We start from the raw sequence: 16535 nt of genomic DNA on the forward strand, positions 1-16535 counted from the left end.
GCTGGGCAGTTGACATCAGACACCAGCCGCTAAGTCTAGGCAGTTCCTGATCGTTTGCATTTCTTCTTCTGACGTGGTGTACTCTGGTCGTCACTCGGGGTTAGATTCCAGCGCAGTCGCATACCAAATACTCTAAACACAACATTATCTCGAGCGTGCGCACATACACGTCGCGCACGCACACACACACACACACACACACGCACATACTGCACTCACGCACGCACACATCCAGTCACAAGGCACGCAAACACGTACTCGCGCACATGTACACACACGCGCATTCCATCCCCAAGTGCGCGACGCACACGGACGGACACACGAGGGAACTAAACACGCTAACACACACTCAGACTCAGGGACACACATACACACACACACAATCACGCATCACACTCAAACGCACACTAATGGTCCTGTCCATCGCTGAAGCGATGATGGCGAACAAGCTGAGTTAGACATAGCAACTTACTTGTGCTAGTACAACACACGCATACAACCACACATCTATTATGTGTACAATGTAAGTGCACGCATCATGCGCACACACGCACCAACATACCAACATACGTACGCGCACGCGTTCACACATGCATGCACATGCACATAGACTTCACCTCCGACCATTTGCATCTTGTCCTCTTGCTCGCCGAGTCACCTGCATATCGTTATCCAGACCCATGGTGACCATTGCTGACAACAGGCAGCTGGCTGCAGTCAGCTGATAATGACGGTGAGCACTCAGCTGATAACGTCGGCGAGGTATGCGTTCAAGCAGTGCACTGAGGCGGCACCTGCTACCCAGGGCCAACTGTGTACCCGTCTAATCTGAGGTGCGAGGGTAATGGACGCAGCTAACGAGGTTTCTAAACCCCGGTCGGCCGATGGTCGTGAGACTCGCTATCGAAATGTCGTCGCTAGGCGCTGCTTAGACGACCTCGGTGGGCCTCGCGGTGGCTTAGCACAAGCCTGCTTCCTGGTTGTGGCTCTGGTCACCTGCCGGCCGGCCAACTATGCTGAACGCACTTTGACTTTTATCAGAACGGAAGGCAGATCGGGTACATGACACTACACAGCATGCCATTGGGCACGATCCTACCCCTGCTGCACCTCTCAGTATCGGTCTTCTCAGTTTGTACACGGCAAAGCGGGGATCGATGCACATGTAGATATAAGAACCACCACAGCTCGAGAATTGTTATTTGGGAAGAAGTGTCCATAGTGCAATTGTTAGTTCGTGTTGGAAGCAGCTGAAGGAAGTTCACGAAGGAACTCAAGTTCAACACCCAAAGGATAGAATATTAGTGTGTGCTGATCGCCTTATCGTTTCCGTGGAGCTGCAGACAACTAAGTTTCTTCAGGGAACATTTCGTAAGTGCAGTTGTTTCTGATTGCAGATGTATAACACAGAATATCATTCTGTAATAATGACTATGCCTTCGATTGAAGACAGAGTAGTCAGTCGCCTTTCGGAGCTAGACAAATCCTGTTGCAAATGACTCAAAGATCACCACGAAGTAACAGTTGTCCGCGTGTGGTTCTAATTGCGTTCTTGATGCTAAGCGGAATGGTGTTTGCCTCGTGGAGCTTCACCGCTCCGTACGGTTACCGTGTGCGAGTGTGCTTCAAGCTTAGTTGCCTGACGATTGCTGCACTAAGCATAGGGACGCGGGTAGAGACTGAACGTCATCTTATAATTCATGAAAGTGTGTACTTTTAACCGGTTAATTGCGGTGCAACATTTGCTACGACTAGCGCAGCCTTCAGTGCTGGCCTTTGAGAATCAACCTGGTGCATAACTAGCGCCGCGCCGTACTTGGTGATAGCACTTCATACACTGTTCTGTGCACTCAAACGCGGAGTTACTACATGAATAGTCATGAGGTCGAATTTCTCTGGTAAGAACTGTAGTTTTCCAAGTACGTACGCGCAGACCACATTGTGCTCCAGTGTGGAGTGACGTCGTGTTAGAGATCTTCTTGCAGCCTTCTCAGACCAACAATACATCCACCTTTGAGAGTCAAGTAGGATTGTGTGGGATGGGCTAGATGACCCCCTTTCGGGGTCACGGAGAATGGTGTGTGGTGGTCTGGATGACCATCGTTTAACTTTCGAACAGTGGCATACATTCAAGTAACTAAATGCTCTCTAGCCAGAGCGCCACATTGCGTTTATTAAATCGGTGTGGCGTGATGACAGCCAATTAATTGGTGCCGTCACAAGCACAACTGGTCTGCGTCTCAGGCGCATGTTTCCAAGCGACAAACGGGTCTTTTGTCTGGTTTAGATTCTATCACGGGACATGCAAGCTTGCTACGGGTCATTCGCAAGAGCTGGCCAGGTGACGGCCTTTCATTCTTGTGTTGATAAACAAGTGTTGGCCCGTAGAATGCTCATATCCAGTGCGTGATGGGCGGGTGGGGGGGGGGGGGAGGGTGCAAGAGAGAGAGAGAGAGAGAGAGAGAGAAATATCAACCTACAATCAACACTTGCAGGAGCGATACATGTAGCAGCATTGCCGCAGCAGCACGATAGCCGATACGACACCTTCGGCTCAGTATGGCTCAATGATTCCCACACTACTGGACGAAATCACAGTGCAAATGCATGAAGAGTTGAGTACATGATTGTATTGATCCTCAGGGTTATACTTACTATCTGATTGCTGGTGCATCGGCTTGGCGATACCTGCCGTTTTCTTTTTTTCTGCAGAATTTCGGCAAAGCGATGGCACAAGCGAGGATGACACTCTTCACCACATTGGCCCTGGTCGTGTGTGTGCTGAATTGCGCATATGCCATTCCTGCGAAGAAGGCAGCTGCCAAGACGGTACCAGCCGCTGCGACGGCGGAGCCCACAGGTGCGCCTGCAAATGCGGCTACAGGTACGCCTACAAATGGGGCTACAGATATGGTTGGCAAGAAGGAGCAAGGCGCTGCCGGTAAGTCATGTACTGGTGTGCCATGTGACCATGGTGATACGGCATACGCTCCAGTAATGTGCATACCAGGATATCTATATGATTACATGAGTGTGTGTGTGCGTATGAGAGATTTTGTGAGTTTGTGCTACGTAGGCTAGAATAAATCTCTGCGAAGTACATGTATATGGATTCTTCAAAACAGCTTGATGTTCTTTGATATCCAGAATCGTTAATATGCATAAGGGTTCGTAGCAGTGCTCATGTAGTTATAAAAGTCATAATGTACATGTGTGAGAATACCTGCTGTACAGGTAAAAAGTGATGATTATAAGAACTTCTGATTATATCAAAGTGTTTGAGTATTATTTCGGTTTGCTTTCTTCGCTTTTCCTTTCGTTCCATGTGAATTAGTGTGTGAATATGCTGGCACGCAATACGTCAACGGTGATACGTGGTCGGATAAGACAAAAGGCTGCCAGGATTGTCGATGCGTCTTCGGCACAACCGTGTGCCAGCCCGCAATCCTGCTCTGCACCAAGTCAGTCGGTGGCACACTGCCCTGCAACGCCAGCAAGATGGTGCGTGCCAAGGATACATGCAGCTGCGACACATGCCCTAAAGGTAAGAAATAGCATCGGATGAGAATTATCCACATATGCAACGTAATAAATGAAAGACTGTCAGTATTTCGCACTTTGGGCACCACAGCATCAGGGCAGTGATGAGAAAGGATAGGCAAAAATATACCATAAATAATGCAATCAAAGCAATGCACACATCATGAAATTTCTTAGAAAACCATAGACAATATAGAGGGTAAAGCCAGTTTGTGCTGCAGATATTGAAGTCTGAAATGTAGTACGTGAACCGTTTTGGGAGATTTTCAACTGGAACTAACAACAACATGGACTTCTTCTCACTAGAATACTTCACTCTCACGCTGAAGACAGAGGAGGTTCTGTTTAAATCCGAGTTTGTTCATGTCCGGCATGAAAAGCTCTATTCCCTGGAATAGGTCATTCTTCGTGAGCCCGATATACATGTAAGTACTAGCCGCAAGAAAATGACTTTCCATATTCAGATATTGTTCCAGAGCAGACCTTATATGATTCGAATCTGATGAGTATTACTCTCTTGTGCCATTGACTGTTTTCGTTTCTTCCACAGCCGCGGAAACGTGCTCTAGTCTCCCACGCGCCCACTGGTTCAGAGAGGAGGTGGATGCCTGCAAACTCTGCCACTGTGAGAATGGAAAGGTCCAGTGCCTGAAGGAAGGCTTCAAGTGCTCCCCGTGCAGACCTGGCTTCGAGAAATCCACCGGCCATGGCGTCTGCTCCTGCCCCACCTGCCTTCCCGTTGAAAGTGAGTAACTGCCGGGCATACGAACATGTGTGGCATTAACGTTACGCCTTCAAAACACCCTCTGTTATGGGATAAAATTGGAACCCATTAAATACAATAACCCCATTCATTCTGTTTGTTCAGTGATTTGGGATCCGCATAACAATGCTCTGTGATTATAATTACTGTTGACCTACCCAAGTAGGCATAGTGGGACCATGACCATGATTGAGAAACGAGATGTTCGGAAGCGGAAGAATTTGTCCACGCCTGCTGCGTCGCACAGTGAATTGGGAACTTGTGACATGGCACCAGGAAAACATGTGGCAAATGAGTTATCGGCCTTCAGTCTCTGATCTATCCTCCCCCACCGTTTAGGCATAGCATCACCCGGCCACCACTCTTGTATATGCATGTACATGTCTGTTCAATCTGATCTCGATTCCTTGACTTTTAGCACTTTTCAGGAAACTGGAGTCCATTATCAGTAGAAACAACGTTCAACAGAGCGGTTTTCAACTCCCATAAGGATTTCTCAACTTAAATCCTGCCGCATTGTTTGTTTCTTCCCTCAGATACCGCTGGTAAGGAACAAAATATGTTCGGTACACAAGAGCCCGGAACTGAGCCAGTGCAAGGTACACAAGCGGCAGGAGTCGAGCCTGTGCAAGGTACACAGTCGCCTGGAACTGAGGCTGTGCAAGGTACACAAGCGGCAGGAGTCGAGCCTGTGCAAGGTACACAAGCCGCAGGTGTCGAGCCTGTGCAAGGAACCCAAGCGGCAGGAGTCGAGCCTGTGCAAGGTACACAAGCGGCAGGAGTCGAGCCTGCACAGGGCACACAGGCGGCAGGAGTCGAGCCTGTGCCAGGCACACAAGCGGCAGGAACCGAAGCCGTGCCACTGCCATAATCCAATGCATCGCGCACAGCAAGACACAGATTGCTTTACTGACTATCCAATAGCCAAATCCACACGGTCAATTTCATAGGATAAGTGTATATTTATCTAAAAAAATATCGCCTTAATTCCTTTCTACTTCCTCGGGCGCGTTCATTATCATGCCTTCGGGCTGGTTTTGAGAGCTGTTATAATTATCGCATGCGTATTTAGCCTATTGTACCAGAAACGAACATTCCCCGTCTTTTTTCAGTTCTTTATTATCTAATGCATTTTCATTTACAGGAACGATGCTAACATTTTCACGTGTTGATTCCACACATTTTATGTTCAAACCCTCATCCCCAAATGCCTTACGCAAATTTTGCAGAAGCTGCTGTTTCGCAGAATATTGGCAAAGTTCAGGCAAATTAAGCCTGGTATTTCTCTCCTTGTGTGACCCTATAATTATTATCTTCCCGGCTACGAAAGAATACTTGGATGATCAGGATCACACAGTGAGAGCAGAACATCATTATGAAATCGGCTGTTGCCTGCCCCAACACGGTGGTGTAACGACTAGGCCTGGGCGCTCAGTGAGAGTGACCTCTACAACCGTGTACTAAGTACACGTACATGTACGTGACTGTACTACCAGCCTCTTTTACAGGCAAAAATGAACAGAATGGATATCAAAATGCAACACAACACTGGACAAGAAATCAGGAAAATGCATGTGTAAAATAAATATTTTCAAACGGAAATGAAATAAAAACTTCATATCAACCTGGGGACTACATGTACATGTACGTGTAAGTGAAACGAGCACTAACTGGCGTTTCGCGAAAGCCAGTCACAAGGAGCACTTTAATTAACCCAGAACCTGGGCCCCCACCAACATGGCTGCAGCATGTTCCCATTGCGTGCACCACATGGCTTTTAGCAAAACAAAAAATGAGCACTATACAGCAGAGAAGCAAATTTAATAACGAGCACTGCTTCGTGGATGGCCAAACTCCAACGCAGCCACTTACACGTGCATGAAACTTCACTGTTTTTATTTCCTATACTGACCAAGTACGAAGTCAATATTAGATTTATCACGACTAGCCAAAGCCTGTGATCAATCTCTAAAAAGGAGACAAATATAAGCAGTAAATATAGCCCAGTCGATGTAGCCCTAAGGAGTGAAATATGCATTCTGAATGTTTAGGTATAGCAAAAATATATGGGAGTCAATACTAAGGGAGTTATAAATGTACATAACTCGGGGTACTGTAAAACAGAGAGGTGCCAGGCTGTCCAAGAGAGTGCTCAATACCGAGAGGCAGAGCTAGTTCAAACAACAAGAGGACGGAAAAAGTTTTTTAACTCTGAGTTTCACGCACTAAGCGATCATCAGACAACAGCAATGAGCAAATCTGGATTAGTATTGCCTATTGGTTTATATACCCACAAAGCAAAGTACAAATGGCTGCATCACGGCGCAAATCTCAAAGTTGTGAATGGCGGAAGTTATTATTATTATTATTATTATTATTATTTTTATTATTTTTTCTTCAGACTTTTCCCGTTTGTCTCTTTCCCTCAAACCAGTTAGTATTATTATTATTATTATTATTATTATTATTATTATTATTATTATATGCACGTACGCGTTGCTGGGGGCCCCCATTGAATGGAGGTTGCCCAGGTTCGCATGTGCCAAACTGATTATGCCAACGCCTTATGACGAAAACATACAGAGAGAAACAAATTGTGGGGAAACGAAACAAGAACAGTATCTGTACAAGCGAAAATGGCGGCAGTGCAAAGCGGAAATGACTGCATCATGGGGCAAATCGAAAAGTTCGAAAGACAGCAGTGGTACTGTGTGAGGTTTTGTATTCCGAAATTCTGCAAAACGATTTGGCACGCGGGAGCTAGGTCAAATATGCACACGAAAATTCGGCATGTTTGTTCGGAAAAAGCGCACTTTGCCGAAAATATTTTTCGGATAAATTTTCTTGTAGATTGACCTCATGCACCCAGGTCTCTACCTTTCGTTGGATATACAATGTACGCCTCCTTGTAGGCCTCTGTGTCCACTGCAGCACCGAGGTAGCGTACTCCCTCAGTCGTGATGGCTACTCCGGTATCTTCGAAGAGACCACTTGCCTCAACAAGGCAATGTTCCTTCACGACAAGAACAGACTTAGCTGGGTTCACAACATAGCCTTTTGCCGGTTCCTGCACCGTCAGGACATCACACCACTGGCGTACCCGGTCAAACAGCCCGCTGCAGAGGAATAATCTGCAAACCAGGACAGCACGGTCTCCTCGCCAGCTGCTGCACGGATCAGGGGTAGCATGCCCAACGCATACATATGCATGGCGAGTGGATCACCCTGCGTCGTGCCTTCTTCGGAAATAACGCACTCACCATCGATGTATAGGTGCGCGGGTTCCCTGTACGAATTGATCGATATTGTAGCGAGGGGTGGACATTTATGTGCCGGACGTTGCGAAGGCAGACTTGTCGATTTAACCGATTGAAAGCGTTGGACGCATCGGCCATAATAATGCCGTCAGTATCATCCTCGGCAAAAGCAGATTGCATCGCATGCACTCCCGCCTCTATGCCACAGTCTAAGCCAGCACATAACTGGTCACATCCGACTGCCTCCTGCAAAGCATGAGTTTTGACCGGCAATGAAGAGGATTGCCTTACTGATCATTCGTCTTACAACCTCTACAATACCTATTGGCCGAACACCACCTGGGCACTTATCCAGCGCTATCAGGCGGCACGCTGTAAAGGCGGTAAGTGAATCGGGATCGATGTATGCAGTTGCCATCCGCCTGGCACAAGAGGCCAGAGCGTCGCACAAAGTGGCTGAGGCGTCTTCAAAATTGGAGCACATGTGCCTACAAATTTCTGCATCGACACCACTGGGACCGGTCGCATCCTGAGTGTGAAGCGCTGCCTTTCTAATCACCTCCTATCCAAGGCCACTGAAGTACACCGGATGGGGTTATGATGGAGGCTCACCTGGTATAAGGACGGTATCATCAGCTGGCTCTGGTGATGGATGCTTCTCTTTCAGTATGTCCCTGACGGTCTTGGCATCAACTATATCCGTAATAGAAAGAACACCACCACCGCGGTGTGCCCCAAGGCAGTGTTCTTGGGCCGCTTCTCTTTGTCCTTTACACGAGTGACATTTCCGATGTCATACCTTGCATTGTTGTTCATCAGGAGTTCGCGGACGACATCATCCTAGATTATTCTGATTCAGATCTGGACACTGTTTGTAAGACGTTGACTACGCTGTGACACGTCTGTCTGACTGGCTCTCCGAAATTGGGCTTCTGATGAATACCGGCAAAACCCAAGTCATGGTAATTCAACCTCGGGGACTCACTGGCGACATACCAGTCGTGAAATGTAAGGATCAAGCCTTAACTGTTACCTCCACTGCCAAATACCTTGGCGTAACCATTGATGACCAGCTATCTTGGCAGCCACATGTCTCCAGTGTTGTGCAGAAGGCGTCAGTCGCCATCAGCCAGCTATGGCGCCATGGGCGATCTCTGCCCATAAGAGCCCGCAGACTTTGGTACATTGGCATTGTGCAAGCACGACTAACGTACGCATCAAATGCATTCTTCCCGTCGCTGACACAGCAGCTGCAGAGTCGTTTAATCAAATCCAGCAAATCCGGAATTCGTGCAATTTTCCGACTCTCCAGCCGTGCATCCACAGCCCCCTCCTCGTGCGCTTATCTATTCGATCCCTAACTCACATTTTTAACTACTTCAGTACAAGGTTTTGTTTTTTGTTTTCCGTTGCCTACATGATCTTGCAAGTCCTCCTTTCTGCACCTACTTTCAGTTGATGGCTAACACAGGCCAAGCATCCCGGGATGATCGCCGAATTACTCGAGGACAGGAGCAGCGGCTACTGCAAGTGCCTTTCCTTCCTGGACCTTCCGGTCGTCAGTCATTGACATTTGTGGGAAGCACTCTTTGGAATGCCCTTCCCAGCGATATTCACCTCCACAGTGCGGCGGTTGCCTTTAAACTGGCTCTGAACAGAATTAATTGTAATTTGTAACCACCTTGCTCGGCATCCCTAAACATTACTGCATGTTTTCTCGGTGTTTTCTTCACTGCATGCTTACACATACAAACCCATTTGAATTATATACAAACTTTGTGCTTTGGAATTATCATGTTATGATTCTTTTTAATATTTCCTTCTCTCATAATATTTATTATATTCGTTCTTAGCAGGAACCGGAGGTTTTTCCTCTGGTGAGAAGGCAGAATTGCCTGTGCTCTAAACGAATTCAAATAAAAGAAACAAACAAACAAACAAACCGTCGTCATTTGCCAGGGTGTGGAGTGCCGTACTAAACTTTAAAGCTGTCGTCAAAATGCCTGGCAGGACCCGCAGCGCCCTTCCGCTCAGCCCTGGACGACTTCTATTTGCAGGTCTGGATGGTGTATGCCTCCATCAATAATCCCATCACATCTCCGGTTGACCATTGTTGTAGTCATTGCTCAAGATGTGTGCCATATGTCGAGAACTCTGCACCTGGCTTCTGTAACATAAGTGCCTGAAACACTGTCGCTATCTTGAAAGCTCTCCACCAGTAGCTTCCACCGTCACCAAAGCATGAGTAGAGCGCTGATAGAGCTGTTATGTACCGTCGTCATACATTCCCCAACTGAACCTGAAACGCGTTTGTACACATTTAATGTACGCAATATCTATCAGCTGGTCCGTCTCCTCCGCGGAGAGCTGCCCAATCTGAAAGGACGGCGAGAATTCATGCACCTGCTCAGGATCCGGGAGGTTGCTTCGGATGTCCTCTCCACGTAATACATCTACGTCTGCATACTACTCTCTTCCAGATGGGACACCACGTGGCCATCCATCGTCGGATCACTGATATGCTGGTGATAATTGGTGGATTCGTCTATCTGTATCCGAAACCCCACGGGCTCCTCAGACTCCTGGGTACGGGTGTCATCCAATGAAGCCAGAAAGTGTGCAGGTTGGCTGTCACTGATGTCAGACGAGTTTGCGTCGACTTGCTCTAGCGTCACCTGCACGGGCACTACAGTGTTTTCATCGATACAAGCTACTAAGGAAACGATGGCAGTGCCGAATGCACTCGATGATCGAGACGCCGACGACGATTGAGATGGCGACTGATGTTGTTGTACGACCGTGGTCAACGGTGGAGGTGCTGACAACGGCTGAGATGCCGACGGAGGCTGCGGCACGGACAAGTTCAACAGTCGAGATGCCTGGGGACGGTTGGAACGCTGACGATACGGGGCTCGCGTTGTTTTCGCATCTCCCTTTTTCTCGAAGGGACACAATTCGTACATGTGCGACCCTCCTTGGTGCAGGAGCACCCGATGCAAGTGCCATTGCCGTTGCACCGGCAACACTGGCCACTCTGCATACTCTGCATGGGGAGAAGTCGAAGTTGGGAGACTCAGAGGCCGTTGCTGCTCAGACTGTTTCTATCTAAACGAAAGCTACAAAAGCCATACCAGCGCAAATGGCAAAAATCACAACATTCGAACAATAAGAAGAAAGAGAGTAAAAGAAAGACTGTAGAAGACAACCGAGAAGATAATCTAGCCCCGAGCCTAACTCTGGGGAAACTCAACACCAAATGAACAATCCAAACGAGCAATGCACTGCCAATACCACAGAAAGACACCAAACTGGTGACCAAAAGAAGAAGAAAAAAGGCAATTACTGAGTGAATGAACACAACAAAACCCAATACAGCAGTCAATAACGCGCGCAGTACGATCAGATTCCTCCAAGATATCCCCCAACCCTCATCCACCGTCCACTGTCAGAGCCCAAAAATCGTCAACCGTCCACCGTCACTCCACCAATTTTATTTTTTTAAGCCTCTTATACGGGCAATCACAGAACATCATTTCCCTGGCCTGACCGCGGCAACAACTGCAAAGCAAAACAAAACAAAACATTTAAATAAAAAGAAAATGAAACTTTCCAATCTGCACACAATAACAACTCCATTTCTAAGATAGTCTCTGTTGATCAGTCAGTATCCGGTACCTGTGTTAGCTAGTTGCCAAAAAGGCGGGCTTCGGCAACAGGAACATCTGGAGAGGCGTCATCCATCCCCCTATGCCAGGGAAATGGTGAGCGAGCTCCCCCGCAGACACATCATGTTAGCACGCAGTAAACCAAAGGCCAGCCGGCTCCGGATAAGTACATTATGCTAGTTTATGGGTGTTCGTGTGTGTGTGTGTGCGAGTGTGTGTGTGTGTGTATATGCGCGTGTGTGTTGTTTGTTTTTTGTATTCTTTATTTAGAGTGGGAAGTCCAAAACAGGCCCTAGCCTAATAACAATGGTCCCACTAGTGAGGGAATGCTGTATATCTGTGCATAAGGATCAGTGAGTGTAACATCAACTAGTAGGGAAAGAAAAAGAGAGAAGAAAAACAACTCAAAACAGGAGTTGCGACTTGCATAGTGTTCGTATGTGTCAACCATGTGCGACGCGTGTACGAGTGTTTTGGAACAGACCCAAACGTTTACATTTGCCAGAGTGAGGCACACTTGACAGAGCGAGATATCTCGTCAATAGCACTGAAAGGGTTAAATGACCGTGGCAATGGATCTTTCCGCCAACCTGTTCCTGATGATCGGAGATGACCTTGTTCTGGCGTGCCTTCAGCTGTTTGAATACACAACGATGATCAAAGTGCCAATGGCTGCATTGCAGAATTACGATTCCTGGTTTTCTTGAAATCTATACAACATGTACCATCTGCACTATGGGATTGTGCTTCGACGCTTCCCAGATGTTTCCTAAAATGTACCTGACACCTCACTTTCAGGAAACACCCGAGAAGCCACTTACCTCGGACTTCTCCTGTGCCAGTTGTTTCGTGTACGTGGGTCAAGCCAAATATTTAAAAGTTGTGTTTCCCTACCCTTTCCCAGAACCATATCGGTCGTCGCCTGCATGCTGACACCCGGATGAGTGATGTGACTGAAGACGTGAGGACTTGCGAAGACCATGCACATCACACCGGTCGGTTTTCATTGAGCGGCAATGTGCGGTACATGTACCACAGTGCTAAAACAAAAGCAGTCCCCCCGTAGATCCACCGATTCTTTGAACTTGAGACGGAGATCTCAGTGCTTCCAAGTGTTTGCACCCAAGGGCCAACGTAGTTGAAGCCCATGGAGGTCGCCATTGCTTGCATAGTTCGACCATACTACTCAAGACTTACTACTGTGCTGGCAACTGAAATCCGACGGCCTTGGCGGCTCGGCGCGCCGCTAAGGCCCCGGTCACACATGCACTTTTTTTGGCGGTTCCGCCAAAGCGTAACTTACGCTTCCGCCGTTGCCTCGGCAACGGCGGAGGCGTAAGTAACGCTTTGGCGGAAAGTTTGGATTTCGCTACGCCAAAAAAATGCGAGCGGACCCTCCGCTTTCGCGGATCCGCTTTGGCGGAACCTGCATGGTGATGGCTTTGGAGTTTGGTGCGCTACTTCTGCACTGAGTTCTGGTGTTGTTTGGTTGCCGTTTGGTATTCAGTTTTCATATTGTTCTTCTTTGCCAATGAATTGTACGTTCTGGAGATCTCGCAAACAATACTGCATCGTTATGAGTGGATAATTGGTGAGGGAATCCGTCTCCCAACTCATTGGCCCCGATCGCGGACGCTCTCCAACTGTCTCCTTCTCTCCTTCTCTCTCCAAGCAATACGTCCACCAGAGTATGCAACACTAGGACTGCAACCAGGGAGTAGTAGAGTACTCTGCCACACCCTCACTGCAACTGCAGGCATCCACGCAGTCGCTGGGTCGATGATGGATCATGGAGGAGGCAACGACACCCTGCTATAAAACAATTTGAATTTGATATTGATGTAAACTAAACTAATATTCGAATACACCAGTGCTGGGCCGCAGTGAATGTGCCCCAAATCCACGAGTGTACTTGACAGGAGACATTCAGCAGCCTGTCAGCGATCCACGATAGCTCTACTTGTACAAGCGAAGGTCGCTTCAACTCGGACAAGAAGGAGGCAACGACACCCTGCTATACAACTATTTGAATTTGATATTGATGTAAACCAAACTAGTAATATTCAAATACACCTGTACTGGGCCGCAGTGAATGCGCCCCAAATCCACGAGTGTACTTGACAGGAGACATTCAGCAGCCTAGCCTTTCAGCGATCCACGATAGGTCTACTTGTACAAGCGAAGGTCGCTTCAACTCGGACAAGAACATCTAAAATTTCATAGGACGTGCTGCATTTGCATTCTCTCCGCCAAAGCGGAGCGTTGAGGAGCACAGTAGTCTACATGTATGTGTGACCGCTGCATCGTGTGGTTCGCCAAAGCGGCTGCGGTAGTTCCGCTTTCCGCCTCCGCAAAAGCGGTGCAAGCTTTTCATGAGCTGCTAGTCATCCCAGTATTCGTCTCAACTTTATAACCCTTTCTATGGCTCTCCCCCTAAATCCTCATGCATTACCATTTAAGCCCCGTCCTACCTCAGCTAACCAGCCGATGCCTAGCAAGACATCCGCCCTCAATATTGCATTCCTAAATGTCTGTAGCTTGCGGTATAAGGTGCACGATGTCAAAGCTGTCCTGGCAAGCCAGAGCTTGGACATACTTGGTGTTGCCGAGACATGGCTGGATCAGACAATCGGAGATGGAGAACTGTGTATCCCAGGATACTCAATTGCACGACGTGATCGTGGTAGACAGGGTGGTGGCGTAGCCATCTACTACCGCTCCACACTTCCCGCAAGACCGCGTCCTGACCTAAGCAAAGAAAACGTTGAAATCATATGGCTTGAAGTCAAGAGCAAGTCCGGACCTCACCTAGTTGCATGCGTCTATCGACCGCCAAATGAGCCAGTCGCCTACTGGACTCGGATAGAGCAAGAGCTTGAGCGGGCGTCCCAAGTGACACCATCGATGACCCTACTCGGTGACTTCAACGCTAATGTATGCCAAGGTAGTCATCAGGTGCGCCACTTGCTTGATCTCTGCGACGTATATGGCCTGAAAAATCACGTTATCTCCCCAACACGTGTCACACCAGAGCATCCCCATGGAACTGTGATCGACCTTGTTCTTTCAGATCCCACCAACGTCTCCGCTTGCAGTGTTATTCCCTGTGACATCAGCGACCATTTCCTGGTGAGAGCGCATCTCCATCTCCTCACTGCGCAAACTACTAGTCGTGCACCTCGCATCACTCGCCATCTACACCGGATGGACTTCGAGTCTTTTCGGCGTGACCTCATTGCAGCCAACTTGTATGCATTTGCACCTGGATCCGACGTGCACCAAATGTGGCACCAGTGGCATGGAGGGTTCATGGACGTGCTGGACAGGCATGCTCCGCAGATTCTTACAAGTCAGGGGAAACGGCCATCAAACCCGCCCTGGTCGGATAGAGACTTGTTCCAGCTAAATCAGCGGAAAATCCGACTCCACAAGAAATGGCTCGCGAACAAAGGGGACTGGGCGGCACATCAGGACTTCAAGCGAGCCAGATCTGCATGCTCAAATGCGTACCGCAGAAAACGCAATGAGTACTTCCGCACCCAGTGCAGTGAGAATAACTCTAATCCTCGTCAAATGTGGTCGGTTATCAATCAGGTCACAGGACGAAGCCGTCAACACCAGGAGCCCGCATGCCCTATGGATGCAGTAACCACCGCGTTCCACAAGGTTATCACGGACACCAGCCGGCCGCAAAGTCTCCAGATACCAAGCGGACCACCCCCACAGCAATGTCTCATCTCCTTTCCGCTGGTTACTGTCAGGGAAGTTGAGCGGTTACTACGATCAATCAACACGACCAAGGCCACAGGAAGCGACGACATACCCGGTTTTGTACTGAAACATAGCGCTGATATCCTTGCCCCTTCACTGGTCACACTGTTTAATGCGTCCCTGTCCAGCGGGGAAGTGCCAAGAGGTTTCAAGCTAGCACACGTCACACCCCTGTTCAAGGCCGGAGACCCATCCGTGCCCACAAACTACCGCCCTGTGTCGCTGTTACCCGTGATCTCTAAGCTACTCGAAAAGCTGGTGCAGAAAGCCCTGGTTGACTTCGTCGACCCAGCTCTCCCTAACACCCAGTTTGCATTCCGCCCTGGACACTCGACCGAAGATGCACTGGCACTGCTCTCGGACACCGTCCTCCAAGCAAGAGACAATGGTTCTGTTGTAGCAACATGCCTGTTAGATATGAGTAAAGCCTTCGACAAGGTGAAGCATGCCACCCTCATCCAGGACTTGTTCAGCATCGGTATCTCCGGCACAGCCCTGAAATGGTTTCGCGACTATTTGTCTGGGCGCCATCAACGCGTTCGTATGGGCTCCCGACTGGGCAGAACTGTACCGTGCACTTGTGGTGTGCCGCAGGGCTCTGTACTAGGACCCATGCTGTTCTCCATATACACTAGAGATGTCCCCTCTGAATCTGCGCCGGCATCATCACTGCAGTTTGCGGACGACATCGCCCTGACATGTGCAAGACGGACAGCGCAAGAGGTGTCTGATGCGCTCAGCTTGGCGGTTACCTCCCTCTCAAGTTGGCTGGACGCTCGTGGTCTTGTACTAAATGCAAAGAAGAGCAATGTATTGGTTTTTACCAGCAGCAGTGGGCAGCAGCCGGACGTGGTTGTACGCTGTCGAAATGATGTCCTTCCGCACACCACCAGCGCGAAATACCTCGGCATCTTGATCGATGAACGAATGGCCTGGCAACCGCAAGTTGACCGGTGCATCTCACGCACTGCTAGGAAGATTGGTAGTCTGTGGCGGGCGCGACGTTGCCTCACTCTAGCTAGTCGAAGAAAGTACTTCCTATCTGTCATCATGCCGGATTTGATATATGGATCGTCCGCCTATGGCTCTGGCTTGACCCACAACCAGCTAAACCGCTTGCAGATGGCCCAAAACCGCGCAGCAAGGGCGGTGTTCGGACGACCACGATTTACCAGGGCCAGTGACCTCTTGGAGAGGCTCTCTGTTTATCGCGTGGACGAGGTATATCGCCAGAAACTGCTCGTGCTGGTATGGCGGTGCGTTCATAACCGTGCCAGTCCTGCTCTGCAGGCACTGTTTGTCAGCAACTGCGGAGCAACTCGCCTTCAGCGCAGTCTGGGCCTGCAACAACCAATAGCCAGAAGCCGAGCAGGCCAATGCCGACCGGCATCTCGCGGTTGCCTGTTATGGAACCATATACCTGACACGGTGCGAGCCATGGGCAACATCCCAGCATTCCGCCGAGCTGCCATTCCCTACACGTTGTAGACTGCTACACAATTGGTCACACCATGGTATTCAGTACCCACGAACTTTGCA

At 48.9% G+C, this 16535-nt stretch overlaps 1 protein-coding gene across 1 annotated transcript; it reads left to right on the top strand.

Moving 5' to 3' along the window:
• The first annotated feature begins 1190 nt into the window (after positions 1–1190).
• On the top strand, positions 1191–5676 carry LOC135825365 (kielin/chordin-like protein). Its single transcript, XM_065338098.1, has 5 exons — positions 1191–1371; positions 2713–2941; positions 3335–3544; positions 4091–4285; positions 4840–5676. Exons 2-5 carry the CDS (start codon positions 2728–2730, stop codon positions 5172–5174), a joined length of 954 nt encoding a protein of 317 aa, XP_065194170.1. The 5' UTR covers positions 1191–1371; positions 2713–2727; the 3' UTR covers positions 5175–5676.
• The last annotated feature ends 10859 nt before the right edge of the window (positions 5677–16535 follow it).

The sequence above is a fragment of the Sycon ciliatum genome, chromosome 9 (assembly GCF_964019385.1).
Source record: "Sycon ciliatum chromosome 9, ocSycCili1.1, whole genome shotgun sequence".
Classification (NCBI taxonomy): Eukaryota; Metazoa; Porifera; class Calcarea; order Leucosolenida; family Sycettidae; genus Sycon; species Sycon ciliatum.